Source organism: Canis lupus, chromosome 6 (assembly GCF_048164855.1).
Source record: "Canis lupus baileyi chromosome 6, mCanLup2.hap1, whole genome shotgun sequence".
Taxonomy (NCBI): Eukaryota; Metazoa; Chordata; class Mammalia; order Carnivora; family Canidae; genus Canis; species Canis lupus.
This window is the reverse complement of record NC_132843.1, coordinates 17,411,638-17,439,634: the sequence shown is the minus strand read 5'-3', so window position 1 is coordinate 17,439,634 and position 27,997 is coordinate 17,411,638. Positions and strand designations below refer to the sequence as shown.

General features: G+C 40.4%; 1 protein-coding gene and 1 pseudogene across 2 annotated transcripts in view; one reads left to right on the top strand and one right to left on the bottom strand.

The window, feature by feature from the left end:
- The window catches only part of IMPACT (impact RWD domain protein), a 29,355-nt gene extending 13,322 nt beyond the window's left edge, over window positions 1-16,033 (bottom strand). For both annotated transcript variants that reach the window (XM_072829084.1, XM_072829085.1), the window contains exons 1-5: window positions 15,886-16,033; window positions 14,655-14,783; window positions 13,609-13,661; window positions 12,207-12,269; window positions 2,738-2,823 (exon numbers count right to left, since the gene is read on the bottom strand). In XM_072829084.1, the coding sequence (XP_072685185.1) occupies window positions 2,738-2,823; window positions 12,207-12,269; window positions 13,609-13,661; window positions 14,655-14,783; window positions 15,886-15,921 (367 nt within the window). In that variant the 5' untranslated portion in view covers window positions 15,922-16,033. The remainder of the gene's footprint in view (window positions 1-2,737; window positions 2,824-12,206; window positions 12,270-13,608; window positions 13,662-14,654; window positions 14,784-15,885) is intronic.
- A 4,805-nt stretch (window positions 16,034-20,838) lies between these two features.
- LOC140634863 (GATA-type zinc finger protein 1-like) lies at window positions 20,839-22,341 on the top strand (annotated as a pseudogene).
- The last annotated feature ends 5,656 nt before the right edge of the window (window positions 22,342-27,997 follow it).

The following is a 27,997-nucleotide window of genomic DNA, read 5'->3' as shown; positions in this document are numbered from 1 at the left end:
AATTCAATGAAGAAGAAGAAAATGTGAATCATTAGGCAAACACCACAGTAATAAACATTGCTGACAAGACATACTAATGGACACTAAAATTAGTGTGTGACGCTTTAAGGACTAGGATATTATAGTATAGCCTCAATTTATCTCCCTCCATGTCCTTATCAACCACAAAAGGAAAGATAATAACTATCATGGTTAATTTTATATGTCAACTTAGCTAGCCCATAGTACCCAGATATTTATTTGGTCAAACACTATTCTAAATGTTTCTGGAAAGGTATTTCTTGGGTAAAATTCACATTCAAATCAGTTAACTTTGAGTAGAGCAGACTGCCCTCCACAATGTGAGAGAGCCTCATCCAGTTAAGGTCTCAATAGAAGGACCAACTGCTCCAGAGCAGTTATACTACTCTGCAGGGAGTAGGGAGCCAGTAGGGAGCCAGTAGGGAGCCAGCAGGGAGCCAGCCTTCAGACAGGAGCTGCAGCATTAATTCTTCCCTGCTCTCCAGCCTGCCAAACTATCTTGCTGATTTTGGATTTGCCAGCCAGCCTCTACAAACTCATGAGCCAATTCCTTAAAATAAATCAATCTCTCTCTCCTTCTCTTCCTAACCTCTCCCTCCCTTTTTTTGTATGTATCTCTCCTTCTCTGTCTTTATAAATACACACACACACACACACACACACACACACACACCCTTTCGATTCTCTGGAGAGCCCTGATTAGTACTGTAACTTTACACTGGAGACGTGTGGGAGATACCACCTTAACCAAAGAATCAAGGTAAACATCACTAATAATAAAGCATATTGATACCACAAGTTCCTTAATATATGCACTGTAAGGACACAATACCATTTTTGTGGTATTCTTGCCAAAATGCCTAATCCCACTGCAGTTGCGAGAAAACAATGGATAGACCCAAACTGAGGGATATTCCACAAAATAATCAGTACTCTTCCCAAGTGTCAGGTCATAAGAAGTCATAAAAGTCAAGGAAAGACTGAGAAACTATTTATAGACTAGAAGAGAGTAAGGAGAAATAACAGCAAAATGCAATGTAGAATCCTGGACAGCATCCTATAAAAGCAGAAAGGACATTAGTGGAAAAATAAGTGAAAGTCAAATAAGCTCTTTAGTTTGGTTAATATTATACCAATGTTAGTTTCCTATTCTTGGTAATTATACTGTGGTTATGTAAGGTGTTACTAAGGGAAGCAAAGGAGGGCTATAAAAGAGTTCTTTGTACTATTTTTGCAACTTTTCTGTAAGTCTAAAATCAGTTTAGAATTTTTTAAAAATTGTAAATAGTTGTATTTAATCACTTTAAAATTTAATATTTCTATAGTAGAAAAATAACAATGAAGTAATAAATTTGTACTGAAGATTAACAGTAAAATGAAAATAAATTAGGTATCCAGTGGGTGTCCTGGAATGGAAAATTCTCATGAGATATCTTCATCACTAGCTTGTAGCTGTATTAGTTTTTCAGAACCACAAATCCTTCCATTTTAGTATGAAGTCTACAAAAACAGATCTAATAAGAAAAATTCCAAGTGAAATTTCTAAAAAGTAAAAATTATAAATTGTACAACAAAAATCAATAACTCTTTAAGATTTGAAGAGTGGATAAAGTATATTGTGGATAATAGATGGAAAAGGGAAAAATGTCATTTTTAAGATCTATAATTTAAAAAATTTCCTGAGAGTTGAGTGATCCCAAATTTTTTGGAGTCCTAAATTTCTACTGGTATACATGACATTTTTGCAATTATCCTACACTCCAGAATGGTAGATTGGCAAAAATCAATTGTTTTGAGACCACTTTTCCAACTGATGTTCTGAAATGCTACCAAATCAGAACATGGATCATGAAAGTTAAGGAAAATACTTCAAAAAAGATTGACACATGGACAGAACACCTTCATACCATTTATCTCTCAGATATTAATGGAAGCAGTAAAAAAACTGCTTCTATAGTAAAATAGTAAAGTGCTCCGAAAAAGTATATCCTACTATCAACTTTAAATGTATACTGATTTTGCTAAGGGAGTCCTAAATAGTTTGTTTTTAAAAAATCTCTTTCCCAGACTGAAAATAATTCCATTAGAGGTAACAATGAAATATTAGAAATTTCCACATTGTCATATAATGATTCAATAAAAGAATAATAGGGCAAAATATTGATTTTCAAATATCTTGAAATTAGATAGTAGTAGTGGTGTACAGCTTTGGAATATACTAAAAATAACTGAATTAAACATTTTTAAAGGATGAATAATTATGGTATGTCAATTACATCTCAATTTAAAACTACATTTTCAAAGTAAATTTTTATATCCTACATATCACTTCAGTGTATGTTCCAAAGTTCTTTTTCTATAAACACTTCACTCATTTGAAGCTAATGTCTAATTTATGCACTCCAATAATTCATGAAGAATGTTACACAGTTCATGTTACCTTAATAGCCAAAGAAAGTAGAACTTTAGACCCAAGTTCTTTAATCATAAAATCTACTTCTGTAAGGGTATGACGCAAAAACCAGAGGCTAAAACCATATAGAAAGAAATAACCATAATTACATGAATAAGTGAACTTTCCAGAGAAACTTGTAAAATATCACATATAAACCATAAAACAGAATATATTTTCATTAAAAATTTTATTTAGAATATCTACATGGAAATTTAGTTACTATCAAGTTAAAAGAACATTAGTAATATTTTTCAATCCTACCTGGTTCTGTCATCTGAGATTTTTGTATTAGAACATCTCTTATTTTCTCCACCCATAGATAAAGAATGCTTTCACCAATATTCTGTCTAAACAAAATTCAGGGGAAAAATTTGTTATTTAAAAAAAAATTCCTTCTCAAATTCAAGAAAATAAAGACATATTTACAATCTAAGAAATTATATGCAATTTAGCCATGTCTTTTTAAAAAAAGAATTTATAAAAACAGATTTACTAACATTTGTTGGATGAGTATTTTATATAGATTGTTCACATCAACAACATTAAAAATTCCACCTGGCTCCAAATTTAACATTGCTTACTTAAAATAAGCTGTAACCAAAGAAGGGAAAGAAAACTTCTGAACTTGAACTGGATGAAGTACATGGGTATAAATGTGATTTAGTTTCTGTCAGCATATATAGTTGCAATATTGATTATTTTCTTTAACTCTTTGAACAATTTCAAACCAGTTATATGGCACATTTATCAATTGGTATAATTATTTCCACAAAGAAGAATGCAAAGCATTGGAGGAACTCCCTCAGAGAACAAACTGAAAAGACTTAAAAGATGATTAACAACGTTTTATTCACATTTTGTTTTTAACAAAATATTCTGTTGCCCAAATTGATTCATTTTGGTTCCAAATAATGTCTAGTTCAGATAAATCCATCCCTAAGGTTCATTGAGAAAAAGAACATGTCGTGGTTCACGTACATGGAGTTATGTTAAATGATGACAACAGCAATAAAATAAAGGCCCCAGGTGCCTTTCAACTCTTTGGGGAATGACACTAATTTTAGCTAAGTGTCCGTTATGTGTGTTTAAAGCAACCACCATACTACTTCATAACAACACCTTACCTCCTTCCTCTGAAAGTTCCCCTTGAAACCACTATCTCTCATCATGCTACTCATCAGTACCCACCAAAGGAAACTTTCAAAACAAGCATACAGAAAAAAACAATATTGTTCTCAAATAATTATGTAGCCTCAAATTCTGCCCATCTCACCCATAACTCCTTAGGCTAAACAATCCCCCATGGGATCTAGTTACCTAAGATTCTTAGAGAGAGGAAAAGTCAACTTAAAAAGGTTTTAAAAATCTGAGAATGTTGGTTGAATTTCTTTTAAACAATTTTCACTTCTAACCTTTCTTCTCAATAAGATTTAGAGGTATAGAAGGAAAAGTAAAACATACTGAGTATATACAAAGCCTAAAGTTCATCATATGTGTCAACACAATTAATGCTCATAATTACCTAATGAAGTAAGTATTATTTCCCCATTTTACAAGTGAGAAAAAACTAGACCTAGAGAGATCAATTAACTTGTTTAAGTGTTTAGAAGCCCAGAGCCAGATGTGGATGCAGACTTACTCCAAAGTTCAACTTGCCCACTGCATTCTACTCTCCTATCAAGCAGCTGTGACCGGAAAGTAAGCCGTTGAACTCTGAGTCTGCTTCCTCATCTATAAAATAGAGACTTAAAGCATCTCATGTTACTTTATAGAAGCAGTTTCTTTTCAAGAGAATCTTAATTCATTCAATATAACTTCAAGGGCCTCATCTCCACACCAGCCCTAAGGATATAATAGTCAATGAGAAAACTAGGTCCCTCATCTCAGTGTTTGTGATCATTATCCTTTAAAATTTATTGTTTCAAATTTATGTTTTTGTATGTCGTTTTCTCCATTTCCTAATCTCATTCTATTGACTTCTGCCCATCACCATCACCAAAAATAGTAATACTAGTATCTAGTGTTTATCTAGTGCAAACACTTACTATACAGAAGACAAGTAGAAAACATTTTGTTAGCTCACTTAATCCTCAAGCCACACTTTGAGGCAGGCAAATTATCCCTTGGTGAATACACATTCACATTCAGATTTGTTGTTGGGGAGGTGGGGGGAGCCGTGAAAACACCATGGAAGAATTTTCACAAGTAATAAATAACTTTTCCAAATAATAAAGAAGAAATTAAACCTAAACTCCAAATCTCCTCTCCACTGGTCCATGGCTTCCTGCAGAAAAATGTACAACAGCATTTCTGCCCAACATCAATTACTGAAACGCTTCCTTCTTCTCGAGCATTTAACAAGACTTACTGAAATCCAGTGTAAAGAAGTTGTAGTGGATGTTAAAGGTTTCCTGAAGAAAATGAAAATTACTCTTTCCCTTGGAGCCCCAAATTCTATCACCAATGAGTTGGGCGGGGGGGGGGGGGGGGGCGGTGTTTTATTTGTTGTTGTTATTACTGCTGCATTTGTGTTTTCTCTTATAGGAAGAAACTGTGTTTTTTTCTTTGTTCTCAGCTTTTAACTGTTCACTCTAGGATTTGGTGGTTTTCAGACTTTTGCCATTGCTGTAATGAAATCTCTTACAGAATGAGGAACAAACTAAAACAGACAAAAGCGGAGAGTCCTTCCTGTGCCTATCTATCTCATACCCTACCCACAATGGGTCCTGGAGGAAGTCTGCTGAATCCTAAGGACTATGGCACAAAATTTAAAAATGACTCATTATAGAGATTCTACACTCTTATTTATGAAATTAAATTACAGTAAGTAGCTAAATAGAAAATGTCTAGGACCAAATTTGTTCCAAATTGAATGGAAGACCAACTTGGATTAAAAATTGATTTTAGAAGAGATATTTCGTAACTATACTTAAATGACTATTATCCAATCCAGAACAAAACAAAGCTAAGTTATTTGTGACTCTACCTTTACTTGTGGCTCTAATTTTTGTATCTCTAATTTTCTAATATTTATATTTGTTGATTTAAGGATAAAGCTACTTACTAAAATATACTACTATGTTGTATGAACCTAGACAAAATCATTCAATCTGAGTTTCCATCATCTCATTTTCAAAATGAAAAAATTGGATGAGATGATTCTTTTAATAACAAAAACAGGAGTTGCTATTAAATGGTGTTAATGTACATTATTACATGGATTATAACATTTAATCCTCACAATATTATTCTATCATCATCATTTTACAGATGAGAAATCAAAAGGATTTGAAAACGTCACATTATTTCAAAAACTGATTCAGAAGCCTGACCAAGACAGCCTAATCTCAGCTTTGCTAAACTTCAGATTGGTAGAACTTCCTGACTCTAGGCTCTCACTTTGTGTATTTTCTTTAGAAAACTTACTATCATAAATTTTTCCTTTGCTCCTTTGGAGCACATGGACATCTTTTTATAAGACTTTTATCAGTTTTATAACCTAGGAATGTCTTCCTCAAGGACCTGGGAACCATCCTTTTGAATTGTAATCATCAAGGAAGACAGCATCCCTTCTCCCAGTCTCTGTGGGAGTAGAGGACCCTAACTTCCGATAAGCAACAGTTAGCAAATACAGTTGGCCTAACCACAGAGAAACACATTTGCAACTCAAGAAATAACTTACTGTAAAAAAAAAGAAAAAAAAAAGAAATAACTTACTGTGCTTACATAGGTCACTGATTGGCCTTCCCTCAACATCCTCATCACAGCCCTTATAAATTCTTCTGTTAAAGAAGAATGAAAACTGATGCAGCCACTGTGCAAAACAGTATGGAGGTCCCTCAAAAAATTAAAAGTAAAACTACCCTACAATCCAGGAATCGCACTACTGTGTACTTACCCAAAGGATATGAAGACACTACTATCCTTTCAAATTAAAGGATATATGTACCCTTATGTTTACTGTGGCATCATTTACAAGAGCCAAACTATGGAAGCAACAGAAGCGTCTATCAATAGGTGAATGGATAAGGAAAATGTGGTTTACATATACAACGGAAAATTATTTCACCATAAAAAAGAATGAAATCTTGCCATTTGCAACAACATGGATGGACCTAGGTTGTATAGTGCTAATCAAAAGAAGCCAGAGCAGCCCCTGTGGCTTAGCGATTTAGTGCCACCTTCAGCCCAGGGCATGATCCTGGAGACCTGGGATTGAGTCCCACATCAGGCTCCCCGCATGGAGCCTGCTTCTCCCTCTGCCTGTGTCTCTGCCCCTTTCTCTCTCTATCTCTTTCTGTGTCTCTAATAAATAAATACAATCTTCAAAAAAAAAAAAAAAAAGAAGCCAGTTAGTGTGATTTCACTTATACGTAGAATTTAAGAAACAAAATAAATGAATAAAGGGAAATAAAAGAGGAATCAAAAAACAGTCTCTTAACTATAGAGAACAAACAGATGGCTACTAGAGAGGAGATGGATGGACGGATGGGTAAAACAGGTGAAGGGGATTAAGAGTACACATAACTTGATGAACACTGAGTAATACATGGAAGTGTTGAATCACTGTATTATATGTCTGAAACTAATATAATATTGTATGTTAACTACACTGGAATTAAAATTTTAAAAATTCTCCTGGCAAGGGAAACAAAAGCAAAAGTAAATGACTGGGACTACATCAAAATAAAAAGCTTCTACATAGCAAAAGAAACAGTCAACAAGGGATCCCTGGGTGGCGCAGTGGTTTGGCGCCTGCCTTTGGCCCAGGGCGCGATCCTGGAGACCCGGGATCGAATCCCATATCGGGCTCCTGGTGCATGGAGCCTGCTTCTCCCTCTGCCTGTGTCTCTGCCTCTCTCTCTCTCTCTGTGACTATCATAAGTAAATAAAAAAAAAAAAAAAAAAAAGAAACAGTCAACAAAACTAAAAGGCAACCTATGTACGGTAGAAGATATTTGCAAATGACATATCTGACAAAGGGTTAATATCCAAAATATATAAAGAATTTATAAAACTCAATATCCCTAAATAAATCCAATTTAAAAACGGGCAGAAGACATGAACAAGTACTTCTCCAAAGAAGACATCCAGATGGCCAACACCAGACACATGAAAAGACATTCAACAGCACTCAGCATTAGGAAAATGCAAATCAAAACTACAAAAAGATTATCACTTGGGCAGCCCGGGTGGCTCAGCGGCTTAGCACCGCCTTCAGCGCAGAGCGTGATCCTGGAGACCCAGGATCGAGTCCCGCATCGGGCTTCCTGCATGGAGCCTGCTTCTCCCTCGGCCTGTGTCTCTGCCCCTCTCTCTCTCTCTCTCTCTCTCTCTCTCATGAATAAATAAATAAAATATTTTTTAAAAAAGGATTCTCAACCTTACAATAAATAAAATCTTTAAAAAAAAAAAGATTATCACCTTACAGGTCAGAATGGCTAAAATCAAGAATACAAGAAACAAGTGTTGGTGAGGATATACAGAAAAAGGAACACTCCTGCCCTCTTGGTAGAAATGCAAATGGATGCAGCCACTGTGGAAAACAGTATGGACGGTAGTCCGGGTGGCTCAGCGATTTAGCGCTGCCTTCAGCCCAGGGCCTGATCCTGGAGACCCGGGATCAAGTCCTACATCGGGCTCCCTGCATGGAGCCTGCTTCTCCCTCTGCCTGTGTCTCTGCCTTTCTCTCCCTCTGTGTCTCTCATGAATAAATAAATAAAATCTTTAAAAAAATAAAATAAAATAGTATGGAATTTCCTCATAAAGTTAAAAATAGAACTACCCTATGATCCAGTAATCACACTACTGGGTATTTACCCAAAAAATTCAAAAACACTAATTTAGAGGGATACATGTACTCCTATGTTCATAGCAGCGTTATTTACAATTGCCAAATTATGAAAGCAACCCAAGTGTATAAAGACAATGGGATAGGTAGATATAAATATAGATACAGGTATTCCCCCACTTACCAAAAGTTTGCATTATGCCAGTGCACTTTTACAAATGACCTATATTACCAGCTGTTTTCACTAACCAAAAAAAGCCTGAAGAGGATTTTCACTTTCACAAAAACAGCCATTACTATACCAAACTTAGGTCTTTCACAAAAGTGAAGTGGTATAACTTGAACATTCAGAAAGTGGGGGGTACTCTTTCCTTTGTGTCATTTTGGCATTTGAAAGGGTTCATAGGGACACTCCACTTAGGCAGTGGAAAAAAATCTGTACTATAAAAAAAAGTTAATCTTTTCTCTTAAACAACAGCAGTTAGTATGATGTTCGAGGTATTTTAAAATCTGTCATTTATCTTTTGTTTTATTAACATAATTATTTTCATATATTCAAAAAATCCATATAAAATATTTCACTAAAAATAAGGTATGATAAGCCAACTAATCTATATCAATCATCAAATCCTAGTTTTTTGCCCATGCAATTCCTTCTACCAGAAGAACTCTCCCCATTTGATTAACTGGCAAACACCATGCTCCGAAGTCTTCACAATGGAACCCTTCTTTATAACCTCAACCACATGCCCAGATAGTTTGTTGCTAAAAAATCCTAAGTACTTGGTCCAGACCTCTTAAAAACGATGTCATTATATTGTATTGGTACACATTTATCTTTATTTTTAATTTTCAAACTCCTAACAGAATGTCAGCATATAGGAGATATTCAATAAATGCTTACTGGAAAAACTGTTATTTTTCTGACTTCCTACTTTCCTACCTGAGTTCATCTGCCTATCTAGGCAAATATCAAATTTTACATACAAGATTATGCTAATGAAATCTCAATAGTGTCAAAATATTTAGAATATATTGAAACTATAAAAGTTAAGAACTATACTCATATATTTATGTACCTCATTTTAATTTTCAAAGACCAATAATATTTTTAATTTGCTGCCCCCTGCTGGATTTAGGGAAAAAATTGAGGTCACAAAACTTTTTTTAAAAAAAGAGTGTTTATTTTTTGGGGTGCCTGGGTGGCCTACTAGGTCAAAGTGTCTCCCTTCAGCTCATGATCTCAGGACCTGTATCAGGCTCCCTGCTCAGGAGGGAGTCTGCTTTTCCCTCTCCCTATCCCTCTGTGCACTCGCACTCTCTCTCAAAAACATAAATCTTATTTTAAAAAGTGTTAATTTTTATTCAGACCATATGTGTGAAATTAATGCCATTGGATAGGGGTTATTCAAGCACTTTTAATAAGCAAGACAGGGGCAGCCCAGGTGGCTCAGAGGTTTAGTGCCGCCTTCAGCCCAGGGCGTATCCTGGAGACCTGGGATCGAGTTCTACATTGGGCTCCCTGCATGGAGCCTACTTCTCCCTTGGCCTGTGTCTCTGCTTGTCTCTGCTTCTCTCTCTCTCTCTCTCTCTCTCTGTCTCTCATGAATAAATAAATAAAATCTTAAAAAATAATAATAATAAGCAAGACAGTATAAATCATATTGTATCTATAAAACAAACTGCAATTTCTGATCTTTCCTAATTTTAAAATAGCTCAACTGAACAAGTTAGGGAGAACAGTAAACTGTGTTCTATGGGAGGGTATCTCTTGGTAAAAGCGGGGTTTCTGAATAGAAAAGAGGAAAATGGGAATCCATTTCTGAGTATATGACATTGTGCATAGGTAGGAAAAAAATCTAACTGATGAGTATGATCAACATGATAAAACCCAAATAAGGGAAGATTTTCAAGAAAGAGGAACTTCAACACCAGTAAAAACTCCAGAGATCAAGTAAGATAAGAACTAAAAAATGACCATAAAATGTATAATTAAAACAACATTGGTGAACAAAGTTGCAGTATATTTATCCTATTCTACTTTAAATGGGAAGATAAATTGGTAAATAAGCATAAATAAAGGATTACAGAAAGAAATGTGTTGTGGGCATAAAAGTCTGAGTGACTACTAAAGTTACAGAAAGTTATCAGAAAACATTTAACTGAGGAAATAAATAATACTTATATGCTGAGGTCATCCTTTATTGATATGTTCTTGATTACTTTCAGAGTCAAATGTACAACTGGGGACTCAAGGAAGACCATACTTCACCTAGGTGGGAATGAACAGAATCAATTCCATAAAGACTTACCCTATTTTAATTAAATATTTTGGGAGGAAAAGAAACCTGGATGTACTGGAAAAGGGAAAGGGGTACTCTCACTGTACCAAAGAGGGTGGCCACTTAGGACATATACAACAATCTTTACCAGTCTCTGCATTACAGTGAAACTGACATTATAGAACATTATTTATTTTACTAAAATAGAATCTCTCACTATAATTAATCCAACTCACAGACACCTGCTCTTGACTATTGCATGAGCTTCCTAACCAATGCCATACACATCTATTTTTGCTCCCCCTTGATCGGTTCTCTGCACAGAAATAGAAAGGTGTTTTCAAAATAAGAATTTTATCATGGCATCACTCCACTTAAAAAATCTCTGGTTCGGGATCCCTGGGTGGCGCAGCGGTTTGGCGCCTGCCTTTGGCCCAGGGCGCGATCCTGGAGACCCGGGATCGAATCCCACATTGGGCTCCCGGTGCATGGAGCCTGCTTCTCCCTCTGCCTGTGTCTCTGCCTCTCTCTCTCTCTCACTGTGTGCCTATCATAAAAAAAAAAAAAAAAAAAAAAATCTCTGGTTCTGGGGCACCTGGGTGGCTCAGTCAGTTAAGCGTCTGTCCTCAGCTCAGGTCATGATCCTGCGGTCCTGGGATCAAGTCCCACATCGGGCTCCCAGCTCAGTGTGGAGCCTACTTCTCTCTCCCTGCCCCCTGCTCTGCTCTCTCTCTCACATAAATAAATAAAATCTTTAAAACACACACACACACACACAACAAAAACCTCTGCTTCTTGTGGGTCCTCAGACAAAGACAACAATCCTTAATATGACCTACCAGACTGCATGATCTTACCTCACCAGATCATTTTCCTGCTATGCTCCCTTCTCTCCCCTCCTCTCTCTCTTCCCACTTCACACCACCAGGCTTTAAGTCCTGAAATGTGCCAAGCTCCTTGACATAGAGCTTTCTGCACATGTTGTGTCTTTCACCAGAGTTATCTTCATCTTAGTAACTCAGCTCAAATCAAACAAGCCATCCCTGACTTCCTACACTAGGTCAGGTCCGGTTTCAAACTCAATTAGCACTGCATATTAATATCTTTTTTTACAGAAGTAATTAGAGCTACAAAAATGTTATGAGTGAGTAATCTCTCTCCTACAAGTAAGTTCTAAATGCCATGAAACAGGGACCATTTCTGTTTTTCTGCTAGCTATGTGTACCCAGGACCTAGTACAGTACCTGCCACGTAGTATTTGTTGATTGGATGAAAGAGTGAAAAATACAGCGTATCAATAGACTCTCATTCTTATGACCTAGTACAAGATTCTCCTATAACCAGTCTCATTCAACATAGCCTGTGAAAATATCAAAACGTGAGCACTATCTCTGAATTTACTTTCACAATTTGGTGTTTTTATAGCTATTAGTTCTGAATTATTATTATTGTATTTTCATATCTAAGTAGCAGTCCTATCAAATGTCTACATAAAATTATATAACCAAACTTTCAAGGACTCTTCAAATGCATTCTTTTTGTTAATGGAAATGCAGTTTAACAAAAAGTTTAGAAAAGGCCTTAACATATCACAGTTCCAACAAAAGCCCACAATAAAAATCACAAATAGGATTTTTTAAAATCACCTGTTACTTACATATATATTTCCTCAAGGCTATTCGATAAATCTGCACGTTCTTGCCCTTTAAGCCAAGGAGCACTAAGATTAAATAAAACACAATGAAGACTATTCAAGGATTGTGCTTATATCTCAAATTACTGATTGCATTATAAATTATTTAACTTTTAAAAAGTTGTCTACTTTCATTAAAATAATTATTAGTTATACTCTACAAATCTATACAGTTCCAAAATGCTTTCATTGGCAGTAACTCATTTTTCCTTACCAGAAAACATGATGATGGCAACCCCAATATTATTCAATTATAATATGGTTTAAAAGACAGAGGTGAGTTCACAGGGTATTATAAACCTGTCCAGGTTTACGTAAGTGGCAGAACAAGTTACAGAATACAAATTTCCAGATTCTTAGTATTTGCTACACTATCAGGAGTTCCTAATTTTTTCTAAATGGTGTCTCAAAAACAACTTTAACAAACAGAATGCCCTGAAAAGGGCATTTATGTTTACAAGCATTCTAAAATTATATATATCATTTTCAATAAATTATTGAATTTTTTATTCAATAAATAATTAAAAATTACAGAACCATTATTAATAGCAAATTTTATTGCTGTTTTAAAACACAAAAAATTATCCCACTGGTAGGTAAAGATTTCAATAACTGAGATTTAATGGAATTGTGTTCACACAAGTTTATACAGCTTAACAAGCCAAGTGGGCAAAGCGGATCAAACATTACTTGGGATCAACAGGTCAGGACTCATTAAGATTAAGGTTGGGCTGCTAAGAATATAGTCTTTTACAGCAATGGGCAGGGAGAAGTACCAGAAGCACCATAGGTAATTCTGGAAGGCAAGCAGTTTTAGGCAGAGGCATGTCCAAGAACTATGGCTAGGTCAGTAGAACTAGGTTAGGACAAAATCTAGATTACCAGGTTGTAAAGATTTCCCTCCCTATCTCTAAAGACAATTCAGTAGCTATTTTACCCCTGTGAACCCTGTGATTCTCTTTTATACTAAGTACATTCTGCAATGTTTTTATATAATTTAATTTTTTATTTAAATGTTCTCCACCTGGGATCCCTGGGTGGCGCAGCGGTTTGGCGCCTGCCTTTGGCCCAGGGCGTGATCCTGGAGACCCGGGATCGAATCCCACATCAGGCTCCCAGTGCATGGAGCCTGCTTCTCCCTCTGCCTGTGTCTCTGCCTCTCTCTCTCTCTCTGTGACTATCATAAATAAATAAAAAAAATTTAAAAAAAATAAATAAATAAATGTTCTCCACCAAGTACAAAAGATGTTCTTAATTTCTATATATATTTTGATAAGAAAGTATGTTATATAAACACAATGTATAGTATAGAGAAATAATTTTTTGAAGTATAATCTTTTTATAAAATTATAAATGTAGAGCTTACTTCAGTTGATAAATAGGTGGAGCCGTTCCTGGGTATTCATTTGGTAGCATCACCTATAAATCAGTTTAAAAACAAATCTGTTTATACTTCATCATGGCCCCAAAATAACAATACTTATAAAGCTAGTCACTGGACAAATTTCTTACTTGCCAAACTTAAAAACAAAACCACTATTTTGTTCAATCTCAGGAGAGAATTCCCTCCTCATATTTATACCTACATATTAAATATGTTGTTAATGATGTCTATATTTTAAGGAAGAGCACATTATTTGCAGAGAAAGCATACAAGCAATGAAAATTAGGAAATGAGGGTGGGGAGGAGAAAGACAGAAGGAAAAAAAGGCCTGGAAATTGGGGCATTATACCCTAACCCCAAATGAATAGAGTGGCATTATAGCACGTTCCTCGTATTTTTCTGAAGTACTCCCCAAAATCCTATTAAGTACTGTTAAACACATTAAATAGCTCATGTTTTATAGAAACCCATATACATTTGTTCTCAAATCAGTATTATTATAAAAACAAAGACCGACAGAAACTTTTATGTTGAAAGTATATGTAGTCATCAAAGAATAAGCATTAATACAGAAAACCACACTGATCTTGTCATTTATCTGTCTTAACCACAACTGATTCTCAGTTAATAAGGAAGTATCTGCTTTATGAAGTCTTTTAAATTAGTAACCTATTCTTCCTCTTAAATGTTCGTCATCTTTTCAGGTTTAGACCCTCTCCTATTAAGTGGACAGAACAACGAAAGGAAGTGAAACTCAAGCCTGTCACTGGTATGTTAAGAATACTTAATTAAAATAACTGGGATTGAAAAGACTATCATTTGAAGCGTGTCTTGGGAATGATCAGAGATTTAATTACCCATATGTTTAGACAATCAATCGTTAACAAAAGCCAACAGCAAAAAAAAAAAAAAAAAAAAAAAAATTTAGAAATCACAGGTTGGTCACTTAAGAGGAATACAGTATTAGTCAATCAAACAGCGTCAATGTTGTAACTGGAAAACGGCTATAGAGAAGGGGAAAAAAATACCTGCAAGCAAAGGGTCCACTTGGGGTCATCTATATCGTCGCTAATTCTAATACAAAATATTTTGGCACAGTCATCAATAACACACCATTCCTCGCCATAGATAGCTGCCATTGCTTCAATTTCCTCATTCTGAAAGAATTGATGGAAGGACAAGTCAATGATTGTGCATGCCCTAAAAGCCTGAGTTTTCCTTTCCTCCTTTATAAAGTATTTGCATTCCATATTACTAGCCTGGATGAAGGATCCCTGAAAAGAATAGCGCCAAAGGGTCTTAGCACCGGGTCACCATGTTCCACTCAAGGGGTGGTTGCCAGATACCATTGCAAGGAGCGTGACCAGCCTCGCTGTGCACATCACTGTGCTTTTGGCTGCCACTGAGCCAAAATATATATGCATTCCCATATCCTATAGCAAGATTTACAAGTAGAAAGAAAAATACATATTCTCTGCTTCACCTTTTCTTAGCAGGTAATCCTCACTCCCACTCCCCAGTAGCGTCGCTACATACTAGCCCTATATTCCTACTCAGTTATCTCGGTTTTTTGTTTGTTTGTTTGTTTTGGATTGGGGCACAGGGCCGGGTGGTTGTTTTGTTGGGGTTTTGTTCGGTAATCAAACCCTAAAAACATTTCAGAAATCATTCTTTTCGTTCGGGGTTAAAAAAGAAAAATCACAGTGAGAAATGGGAAGCAAAGTATGCAACTTGGTACCATCTCATTTTGTCCTCGCAGCCCAGCAGGAAAAGCTTTAAGAGCATCCACGTGAGCCACGCACGGGGGGGGGGGGGGCTCAATATCAAGAAGAGTAAGATCTAGGGGGCCCTCAAGGAATTCCAGGGGCTGTGTTATTATTGCCCATTTTGCAAAGGCTGAATCCGGGGATAAGTAGCTGGTCCAAGGTGACCCGACGGCGACAGGGCAAAAAGCAGAACCCGGACTTCTGGTCTCCGGCCCAGAGCTCTCAGTCGCGTGCTGATGGTTGACGAGGACACCGTCCGAGGAGGCAGGCCGAGCCGCCGAAGCCCCGGGAAAGGCCGGCCGAGGGGGCTAAGGGCGGAGAACAGGCGCAGGGAAAAGGGAACGCGGGGCAGCAAACGGCGCGCCTGGCGGCCCGGACGCTGCCGGCGAGACCCGCGGCGGCCCCGGGCAGAGGGCCCCTCAGCGGAGGAGGCCCGGGGCGGCGAGGCGAGGCCGAGCCCAGCCTGGAGGTCGGCGCCCCGCCGGGCCCTCACCTGCCTCTGGTCGCTCCCTGCGTCCCCCTCAGCCATGTGGCCCCGGGAGCGGCCGAGCGGCCGCCGCCAGCCCAGGTCCGGAGCGTGGGGGCGGGGCGGGGCGCTGCGGCGGCGAGCGAAGCGCGGGCTGCGGCGCGGTGCGACCCGGAACCGCACCCCGGGCCGCGCCGCGCGCTCCGCATCTGCTTCCGGGTGCGGGCCAGGTGGCCCGAGGGGCTCTAGCGCCCGGGGCTCCCCGCCCGCGAGTCGGCCGCCGCTCTCCCGCCCCTTGGCGGCCGCCCGGGGAAGCCGTCCAGCGACGGAGGAGGCAGGGGGCCTTCTGGGCTCCGTGTCCCGGAAATCCCGGGGCTGGGGGCCTCAGCTCGCGCGCTGCGGCCGCGGGACCCCGTCGCCCCGGGAGGCAATGGCGAGGCGGACTTAGCGCCACGTCCCACGGGGGAGCTCCGCCGCAGCCCGCAGCCCGCAGCCCAGACTCGTCTTTGCATTTCAAGGCAGGGGTTTCTTTGTTTTGGGTTAAAAAAAAAAAAAAAAGTATGTTAAGGGATTTTGTCTAATCTGGGCAAGGACGGGTTTGATTTACCAAAACCAAGAGAACAAGAGAGCAGGCTGCATTTTGAAAGCTTGTGGGAAAACTTACCTACTCGCTGTTTTATTGTGATAGCTTTTGAGGTTTGTTGAGTTGGTGTTGTTTTTTTTTTTTTTTTTTTAAGATTTTATTTATTCATGAGAGAGAGAGAGAGAGAGGCAGAGACTCAGGCAGAGGGAGAAGCAGGCTCCGTGCAGGGAGCCCGACGCGAGGCTCGATTCCAGGTCTCCAGGATCACGCCCTGGACTGAAGGAGGTGCTAAACCGCTGAGCCACCTGGGCTGCCCGGGTTGGTTTTTGTTTTTTTTGTTTTTTTTTTAAGCTTTCTCAAACATTTGCCTGAAACCAACTTGTGTACAAAACAAAACGATGACAAGGGTCGTTAATCCATTATCCAGAAAATTTGAATCAGTTTGCAGCAGTTGTTCTTCACCCGAACCCCAAAGCACACATCCCGGTGCACTCGTTGTGAATTGTACGGATGCCTTAATCAAGCCACTTAATCTCTCATTCAACAGGTATTTTGTCTCCTGGTACCTCACTTTTTTCACAAAGACTCAGAATATTACATCTCTCTTTTATCTTCCTTAACCATGGGCATGTTTTAATTCCCCGAGGAATCGTAGATTTCATTTAAGGGTGCAGTGTTTAAACACCTATAAAGAATTCCGCCCAAATTACTTTGAGGGGATCTTAGTGAGCCTTGTGGATTGATTAATTCAACAGACATTTATTAGGTACTTCTACCAAGTTTTGGAGATGTGTTTTCAGACATCATGCATTGCCTTAAAGTAGTGAAGATGCAAAGCAACAAAAGTAAGTCAAGATTATAATAGACTAGAATTGTGTCCTGTTGTGTTAGCACAAAGAAAGACTATCCATCCAAATTTTACTGGGATTCTTGTTCTGGAGAATGCTTGAACTGGGTTACAAAAGAATAGGTAAAGGTTAGCTAATTGAAGAAGAGGAGAGTAGTTGTTCCAGATGGTGAGAAAATATTGGCAGAAAAATTATGGCCTATTTAAGGAACTCCATATCTCTGACATCATAGCTGTTAACCTACTCTTGTCACATGCCTTACATAGTACCTTTCTGATTGCCTCCATAAATCTGCACATGTGCATTTATTTTGGTTCCAAGAGACCTGGAGGGCTTTAGCCCTCTGTGAGGTTAATCACATTTCCTCCAATTGATTTGGGCAATGTGTTTTTCTTCATCTGGAGGTAAGGCAGTTTCAAGCCCCTCCTTCCAACCAAGTTGGGCCCCAAAGTCCATGGTGCAGCCAGGCTATCATGATATTTCTCTACTAGGTGAGGAATTTGCCTGGAAGTGCTGAGGGGTTTGGCCACCACGCATCTCCAGATTGCCTGAAACTCTGCAATTAGCATCCTGTACTACCTAGACATCCATGTGTTGTTAAATGGCTTTCTTCCTTTGCTCTAACTCTTCCTTTATTGACTTCTTCATATTTCTTACAGCTTTTGTTGCATAAAATAGTTTTTTTAAAAAGTCATAGAATCCTTTCTTCAATGAAAGCTTATGTAAAACAAGTTAGGTCGTGGCGGAAAAGAGCAGTGATGAGTCTGAAGTCCCAATTACCCAGCAACCCTCTGTCCCAGTGGCCCCTCAAAGACTTTAAGCCCAAATTTGAAAACTACAAAAATATAACTGAAAACAAGGCACAGCACAACTTAAACTTCTAAACAAAGTACTCTAAATCCAGTTTATTTTCCATAGTACCTCTTTTCTCACCAAATATCACAGAAACTCTTCCGTATCCAAACAGCAAATTCTGGCGATTCTGATTCCTATATCCCTTAATGTTCTTCATATCTTACTTCCCTGTCTTTCTGACAGTCCAGATGGAATCTGGACTCTCTTCAAGTTATCCTCCTCACATCTGCCAGAGTAACCATTCACAGTGTGAGAGTGATCATGTTTTGTTTTGTTTTGTTTTGTTTTTTCTTGAAATCCTTCACTTGCTCCCCAAAGCTTTCATGATAATGCTTCAGCACCTTAATACACAAGGTATGTTCCTGGTAACCTCTCTATATTCCACTTCTCCAGTGAGACCAAGCTAATTTGCATTTTCTTTGATGAAAGATCTCATAACTTAAAAAAAAAGTGTGAAAACAGCTATTTTATACAATAAACACTGTATAGAACTGAGCTAAGATATACAAAGACATCAGTGACTAGAGTAAAGGAAGAGAACAGATGTGTCTAGCAATAGTGGGCAGGTACCTGGTATTAGAGTGATAATTGCCAAAGGCTTTAGTGACCTAGAGGAGAGGCATGTGGCCAGATCCCACAGGATTCTGACCTAGAAGAGATGGGATGACTGGCTGCACCAGAGCTTCTATGTAGGGTGGACTTGAGTGCAATATGGTTGGTAGGAGAAATTTGCTTGAAATTTTTTTGCTTAAGGTTAAGAAACATAAACTGAATAAAATAATTGGAGAGGAGAAGAGATGTTATTGAGGCATAAATGGTCAAAGCCCTCCCTTGGTACCAAAAATGAATGCATATAGATATAGAGATGATATAGCAATGCTCATTAGGTTTTGTATATAGATATAGAGATCATATAGCAATGATCATTAGGTTTTGCAAGCAGTGTGACAGAATGAGATTAAAAACTGACACTAGAGGGATCCCTGGGTGGCGCAGCGGTTTGGCGCCTGCCTTTGGCCCAGGGCGCGATCCTGGAGACCCGGGATCGAATCCCACGTCGGGCTCCCGGTGCATGGAGCCTGCTTCTCCCTCTGCCTGTCTCTCTTTCTCTCCCTCTCTCTGTGACTATCATAAATAAACAACAACAAAAAAAAAATTAAAAAAAAAAAACTGACACTAGAGGAGAATGAGCTATGTGAATGTGGGAAAAAAAACAACAACCCTAAGCTGGAAGTGCATATATCTGATTATAAGAGATGGCTGCCACTTCAGGTGAGGAATTAACCTTTAAAGGGTTCTCTATAAACTTACTTAGACGGTTCGTATAGGGCTCTTCCAAACATTCTCTAGGACCTTTATACTCACAGTGAAGTCTGCAGACCAACAGCATGAGAACCTGCTGGAAGTACAGAAATTTAGGTCCTACCCAGACCTACTGAATCTATATTTTAATAAGATTTCTGGGTGATTTGTATGTACATTTTGAAAATCTTGTGTGACAACCATGAGAAAGGGCCTCTTCTACCTTGGAGAGCAGGGGAAGTCATTTGACTGAAGGCCCCAGCTACTGTGCTCTAAGTTCCATTACTACACTTGCACTGAGGCTGTGCTTTTCATGGGCTGCTTTCAGCAAAGCATGAGGTGGAGCTACTCAAACTGGCCCATTCTTAGGAGACAAGAATCTTCTGATGGGGAACTTAGGCTCCATGGTTCCCCCCAAAGCTGTGCTGAATTTTCCTTAGTGCCACATGACTTTCCTCATCCTTCCATTTCCCCATTCACTTAAGGTCAGGTTTGTATCAGTTTGATGTTTCTCTGAGCCTCTTCAGGCTCCCTTACTATTTTCTCTCACAGGCATTTCTCCCAATAAATTCTCTGCACATTCAACCTCTTTTTTGGGGGGGTCTGCCTCTCCAGGATCCAGAGGAACACAAAGTGCCTTAGGATACATTGTAATACAGCGGAATTCTGCCCATAGCAACTGACTCATATAGTAATTTCTGTTTCTGAACATTTTTTCTTAGGGAAATATGTCCTTAAAATATTTAAGAAACAAAACACAAACCATGTTGGCACACTAATAAGAATCTCTCCCTTATTCTCTGCTTATCTTCTGCTCCCAGCTATTGAAAGCCAATGTGGCAGACTACAGGCCAGTGAATGCCTAAGTTATAGGTCCTGTGTCCCATTAATTTGTGTTCTGCCACGGAGTTTGACCAAATATGGCCCAGAAAAGTGATAAAGGTACAAAGGAAGATGAGCATGCTGGATGTTAAAATACAAGTCATATGGAGAAGTTCTGCCAAAGAAATAGTCAAGGAGGGGGTCCCTGGGTGGCTCAGCGGTTTAGCACCTGCCTTCATTCAGCCCCGGGTGTGATTCTGGAGACCTGGAATCGAGTCCCATGTCGGGCTCCCTGCATGGGGCCTGCTTCTCCCTCTGCCTGTGTCTCTACCTCTGTGTGTGTATGTGTGTGTGTCTCACGAATAAAAAAATAAAATCTTTTAAAAAAATAAGGAAACAGAGTCAAGATTAGCAAGCAATTGGGAAAGGGAGAAAAATCCTTGAATATTATGATGTCACCGTAAGTAACACTGCAACCTGGCAAGATTAGCTGGCAGTGGTGCAGTCACCAAAAAATAGTGGTTCCAGGCATTTCCTGACTTCAGGAGACTTGAAGGGAATGGAAGGGTAATGTGTAATGCGCAGTGCCGGAGTTCATCCACCATGGAACTGTGCCATAAGGATCCTGACAGCACCAATTCAGTCAGCACTCCCATTTCTGAAATAGGAAGCCCTGTCTCCTGATGAGGTGTGCCACCACTTCAACGACCTAGGACGGTGGTTGATTTCCCAGTAACAGTGTGTACAAGTGTGTATGCCACAGAAATTAATCCTTCAGTATCATGTGGTCAAGGGGAGAAGGTGTGTAATCAAGTTTATCATCACTGTGCTAAACACACGTCATCTGATAATTTTATGTTAGATTTTTCAGAGCCCTTTATATTCTAATGTGCAATATAAATCTCCAAGAGAGGACAACAGTATTCAGCTTTTCACAAAGAATTTGACTAAGGAATCCCTCCTTACTACTCCCAACTACCTAAAATCTTGGAGCAGTAGCATTACTAGACCACTCTTTAATAAGCACCACCTTCATTTAGCATCATAACCCCATGTCCTTCTGGTAATAGCAGTTCAAGGTTATGATTATACCAATTTCTCTTCCAGTATTAAGAAGGGCCTAAAAAATACTAGCTCTGACTTTTTGAGTATTTTCTTTCCAAGAAGCCTCTTTGTAATGAATAGATTTCTAGGAGGGATGGCTACCAGTTCTATTGTTAATTATCTGTTAAAACCTTAGGAAGGATTGAGTTATAGACTGGCGCCGCCATGTCTGGACCCTAAGCCCCCCGGGGGGCCTTCCCCTGCTCAGCAGGCACCAAGGACCCCAGGATGCCCCAGAACCAATGGCAGGTCCTTCTGGCCTGCATGCCAGGACTTGGTCACTTCCCTGCGTTTCCTCCAGGAAACAGCAGAGGGGCTGGTACAGCCCCCTGCCCGGGACACCCACACCCTGGGGCCCTGCTCAGAGCTGAAGGCCTTGGAGACTCTGGGACCCTTGCCTCTGGCAAGGAATGCCAAGAACATGCTGACCCCAATCAGCCAGCCGAGCTGCAGCTTGGGGCCCCCCGGAGGCTCCCCCAGCCCCTGCAGCCCTATCCCGGAGGAGGCCCTGGAAGCAGTCAAAGCCCCACTGGGGCGCTGAGAACGTGGACCCCCAGTTCAAAGTTCCAGATAAAGCTGGATTCCAGCCTACAGATCATACCCAGCTATAGCTTGGCCTGCAGTAGCCGTGCTCAGGCTCCCTCTACAGGCCCTGCTGGGGGCCCTGAGGTCAACTGAGGAAGCATGGAGGCCCTGGGGCCATAGTGCTGTGCTTCCTGTAGAACCCAGAGGACCCCAACTCTGGAGAGATGCCGAAGATGGGACCCCTCTCTGCAATGCCTGTGGTACAGATACAAGAAGTATGGCACCCGCTGCTCCAGCTGCTGGCTGGTGTCCAGGAAAAGTGTCCAGCCCAAGAAGTTATGTGGCAGATGTGGGGTGTCCCTGGGCCCTTCACAGAGAACGAGATCCCTAGTGGGAATAGGAGTAAGCCCAAGGCGAAACCTTCCTCAGCATTGTGCACGTTGACACTGCCTTAGCACATGCCATATCCATGTTTAACTTCCTTACCTCTTTACAGGACACCTCCGATTTCTTTTCCTCTAAAAGCTTTTCTTGATTAGAAGTAGAAAATGAGAATTAGCTCCCCCTACCCCAAAATCAGTGTTCAAAAAAGATGATGTACTTGAAATTTAAAAATGTTTAAAAATGCAAGTTATCTGTTTTTTCCTCTGATGGGAATGTTATTCCCCCAATTTTCAAATGACTCTATTCCCTTATCTCTCAGTTCTCGATACAATGACACCTCTTCATCAAGGACTTCCCTGACCATCCTAACTAAAGAATTGTTCCCTCTCCCTCTTGATGTCCATTAACCAAAGACTACTGGGAACACACTGCAATCCAAGAAAGTTGGGCTTTGAGGTGTTCCTGCCAGCAAGCAGGAGATTGCACACCTGGGCAAAACATGAGACATCTCAGTAAGAAAGTCTACAGTGGGGCTTATTAAGGGCCTTGGCTTGCATTCAAGGAAGTAGGATTTACTCTGGATTGGAGGCTATAAGGAAAGGAGAGTCATTCTATGATGGGGTATCTTCATGAATTTTCTCTTGGAAGCAGAAGAAGCAGAGTACGGCTAAAGCTGCAGTTAGTAAAGAAGGAGCATTCACTCATGGTAGCTGGGAGAGGGGCTGTTTGTCATTGTAGTGGTTTGCCCAGAGTATTTGGTTTTGTCTATGCTTAGACATGATCATAGAGTAAGTAGTCTTTTTGTTGTTGTCTCATCACGATGGCAGAGTGACCTTATCTTTTTTTTTTTAATTTATTTTTATTTATTTATGATAGAGAGAGAGAGAGAGAGAGAGAGAGGCAGAGACACAGGCAGAGGAGAGGGAGAAGCAGGCTCCATGCCGGGAGCCCGATGCGGGACTCGATCCCGGGTCTCCAGGATCGCGCCCTGGGCCAAAGGCAGGCACGAAACCGCTGAGCCACCCAGGGATCCCCCCAGAGTGACCTTATCTTATGTTAATGTGCCATGAAGTTGTTACATTCCATGATGGAGCACCACCATCTAGCTCTGAGTGCCAGAGCAGCTCCCAGTGAACAGGTAGGTGATCTTTTGCTGCTTGCTTTATCCCAAAATCTTTTTTTTAAAGATTTTATTTATTTATTCATGAGAGACACACACACACACACAGAGAGAGAGAGAGAGAGAGAGAGGCAGAGACACAGGAAGAGGGAGAAGCAGGCTCCATGCAGGGAGCCTGACGTGGGACTTGATCCCAGGACCCCGGGATCACACCCTGAGCCAAAGGAAGATGCTCAACCGCTGAGCCACCCAGGTGATCCGACTTAGCTGTGTGGGGATTTGTTTTGTTTTGTTTTTGTTTTTTTAGCTCTGTGTTTTAACTGCTCTTGGCCTCAGTTTCCTTGTCCATAAATGGGGATGATGATGATAGTATCTATTTCATAGGAGTATTATGAAAATTAAAGGATCTAATCTATGTAAAGAGCTTAGGATATTGCCTGGCACATAGTAAACATTAAAAATATTATTTTTTATTATAGGTTACATTATAATATGTTGCTATCATATCCTATTATTATATTCTTATACAGTTTAAAGAGCTGTATAATTAATAAAAATTTATAGTAAACATCTCTGCAGTGTTTCATACAGAGAACAGTATGAAGTTTTGTTCTCCAGCTTAGTATTTTTTGCTGCCTGCTGTGTGGAAGGTTCATTATGGTACCTGGAGATACGAGTATTAGTAAGACTCAGTTCTTGCCATTGAGATACTCCCATCTAAAAACTCATCAAAGCTACTTTGTGAAAACAAACAAAAACAAAAAAACTACAGTGTGTTTGGAGCAAAAGTCTAGACCTCTTAACTCCTTTTTCTAAATGTATATGGGAAACCAATTTTTCCTCTCTCCCATCTCCTGCAACATACATAGATTGTCTAAAGTGATTCTTACCACTGTGTAACTTGATTAACCATGATCTTTGTACAATGCCCTTCACGCAGTTCATATCACTCTACCCACCTGGTTTTGCTCTTTCCTTGGCTCCAAGTCCCAGATTAATTGCTCTGGACTGTCCATTTGTGCACTCAGTCCCTTCTGCGCCCTTCTCTACTCTGCTCGGTGTAAGGCGCTGCAGAGGTTTGCATCGTAACTGCCAAGCCCTGCCTGTTGTGATGCCCCCTTCCCATGTACCCCCACTGCTCACCTTAGTTCAGACCCTCTTATCTCACCCCAGACTACAGCGGAAACTTCTCAGCTTGTCTTCCTGACTCCAGATGCTTCCTCCACCTGTCCTCCTTGCTGCCGACAGAACTCTGCCCTTATAGCATCACTTGGATCATGTCAGTCCTCTTTCTAAAGCCTTCCCATTTTCTGCATTGCCTTTTTCAGGGCGCCTCTGTATGCCAACTGCCCATATGAAACACATGTCATCTTTACTATTCCTCATACTCTCATCTGTCTCATGCAATTTAGACACCTAAATTTCCCTTCAATCAGTTAATTGCTTCTTTTCTCCATCCTCGAAATTCTTCCCAAAGTTCAGGCCACTATGATCTCTTGATAGCAACAGGCTCCTAACTGGTATTCTCACCTCAAACGTTACTGTCTTTCAACCCTTTTTCCACCTCACCACCACCAGACTTCTCTCTGTAATAGTCGTCTAATATTGAGACTCTCCTTTTAGGCTTTAACTTCATGGTTTTGAGATGAATCTCAAACTCGATGACACACTGTAAAGGACCTTCATGATGTGACTTCCATTTATCTCCCCAGTCTCAGGTCCTCATCCTGACTCTTTCCAGCTGTGTGGTCAGCCCCTTACACCCAGACTTACTAAGCCACCATCCCTTCCCACAGTGAGGCACATGACTGCTTACTGCAGTCCCATCACGTGTTACTCCCTCTACTTGGAATGCTCTCATTCCCCCCCCCCCCCACTGTTTTGGAATTGGCTTTCTTGATGGCAGTTACTATGCTTTTCTTCGTCCTTGCATTGTCAGCAGCTAGTATAGTGCCTGGCATCTGGTGGGCTCTCTATTGAGAAAAGTGACATAAATTGATAATGGTCAGACACAGGATTAAATGACAGAGGGCTAGGAATCAATCTGGTTTTCTGTTTCTAAATTTGATGTATATTCCATGTCATTGTACTGCCTTCCACCTTGGATAAAACGTCTTAGACATCTTTAAAGTCTAGTTCATTCATTGATCCAACAAATATTTGTCAATTTCCTAATTTGCGCTAGCCACTGTGTTAGATAAAGGAAGTAAACTGGTAAGCAAGGCATTTTCTGCCTTCAACATACTTCTAGTCTGATGAAAGAGATAACTAAAGAGGCCTTTGTAGTACAATGTGATAAATATCAGGGTGTGAATACACAGTAAATCAGAAAGCCTATAGAAGGGGCACATTATCCAGTTATGAAGAGTCAGGAAAGGCTACTAGAAAGAAGTGATTCCTAGGCTCATACTGCATGAAGCATAAGCCTCAGCAGGATGAGGAAGCTGGGGAAGAGAGTTGAAGGCACAAAAGAACAAGAGCAAAGATCTGAAAGTGTCAGAGGTTGTGTCAATACAGGGAACTGAAAGTTGTTCATAATTGCTGAAGTGTAAAATAACACAGTGATATTGAGACATGAATCAGGACATTGCAAGGCTTTATGATGCTAAGGAGCTTAGACTACATTCCCAAAGCCATTAAAAGGCAGGGTGGAATTCCAAGCAAGAGAATTATTTGATTGGATTTAAAATTTGGAAATATCCTTGGACTACATAGTATAGATTGGGGTTGGCTGTGGTGGGGGGTAGAGAGAGAAAAGGGTGGGAAAGGGAGAATGGAGGGAGAAGTGAGAAAGAGAATAAACATTAAGGAGGGGAAAAAAAACATTAAGGAGGGGAGCAGGCTTTAGGGCAGGGATGGTAGGGAAGGAGAAATTGCTCTTTTAGCTATACTAAGTCTGATGAATTGGTATATGAGTCAGAAGCTCAGGAGTGATGTTGGGAAACCAATTACAGGTTTGAGATGTGAGCATGCAGAAGGTTATCAAGCCATGGGAACACATGACCTCACCCAAGAAGGGTATGAGGAGAGGGAGAGTGTAGGGCAGAACTTCTGACCTTTTAAGGGAAAGGTCAAGGATGAGGAGCTTGGAGAAGCTAAGGGAAGAGAGCATTCTCAGGAGGAGGGAAAGGGTCACTGGTGTCAAATGCTGCCAAAGGTCAATGTTAGGAATAGTAAGGGTCCATTGGGTTTTGCACTCAGGAGACCTTTGGTGTTGTCAGTGGGAGCCTGTTCAGTGGAGTAGCGGAAGCAGAAGCTAGAGTGCAGAAAGTGGTAGAGAGGAAGAGGAAATGGAGAGAGTGTAGAGCACTCTGTCAAATAGTTTAATTCTGTGAAGGAAGAAAGAGAAATGGTACTACTCTCTGGCAGGTGGGTTTGCAAAAGATGGCACAGGCTAGAGAAGCCCCATGCTGCCCTAGAGCAGCCCCATGTGAGAGTATGTGAAGATCCAGGAGAAAGGGAGTTGATGGAACACAGGTACTGAAGCGGGAGAAGGAGGGGCCACGAACACAGGTGCAGGCTCTGGCCTTAGACATGTCAACAGAAAAGGAAATGTGAGAAAGGGGGTTGGGTGCCAGCAAGCTTGGTGCCTCAGTGGTAAGAGGTCTAGGGATTCTCATCCAATAGCTTTGGTTTCCTTGGTAGCATAGGAGGTGAAGTCGTCTGTTGAGAGTGCAGGGGTGCCAGTGGGGTAAGGGATATGAGGAAGGGCAGGATACAAAGCTCAGCCCTGGCCCCTTTTATTCTCACTCTGTTCTTTTTGTTCCTTAGGCCTTATCCTGCAAGCCTCAAGGCTTTATGTCGCCTCTGCACATATGAGCACAAGTTGATATCTTTAGCCCAGGCCTCACCTCCAAGCTTTCAACCATCCACTTGTCACCTACCTGTCCTTCCCTGCCCTGCCCCTCCAGCTTCAGCTCAGAGCTGCTAGTGGACAACAGGAGACTGTTAGGCAGAGCTAAGGTGTTTATCCAAGTTAGTTTAGCCTCACCCACTTGTAGCGTGGCTTACTACGTGCTAGGCCCTATGCTAGCTTGTATGCCACCCCTTGGTTTTGCTCAGACGATGTTATTTGCTTAACATGCCATTTCCTCACCTGTTTCCACAGGTTCAAATCCTAGCCATCTTAATGACTTAACTTCAAAGCCATCTCTTTGCATTCACTGATAGCCCTGGCAGGAAAACAGAACTTTCCTCCTCTATCGAAACTTTAACTTATTCTTCTTAATCTGTCTCATGGCATACCTGCTGATTCATTAGTATTATAGTGTATTTTTTTTTTAATTTATTTATTCACAAAAGACACACAGAGAGAGAGGCAGAGACACAGGCAGAGGGAGCCCAATGTGGGACTCAATCCCTAGACTCCAGGATCACACCCTGGGCCAAAGGCAGGTGCTAAACTGCTGAGCCACCCAGGGATTCCCAGTTTTATAGTGTCTTATCTGCATGACTAGATGATTAAATTCCTGAAAGCAAGGCGTGTTGTCAGGGTTTCTTTTCTTTCTTAGCCTAGAGCATGTATTCACTCACAAAATCATGTCACTTACTAAAGTAATGTGTATTTACTGCCTAATGAATAAATGAGTTAATCCA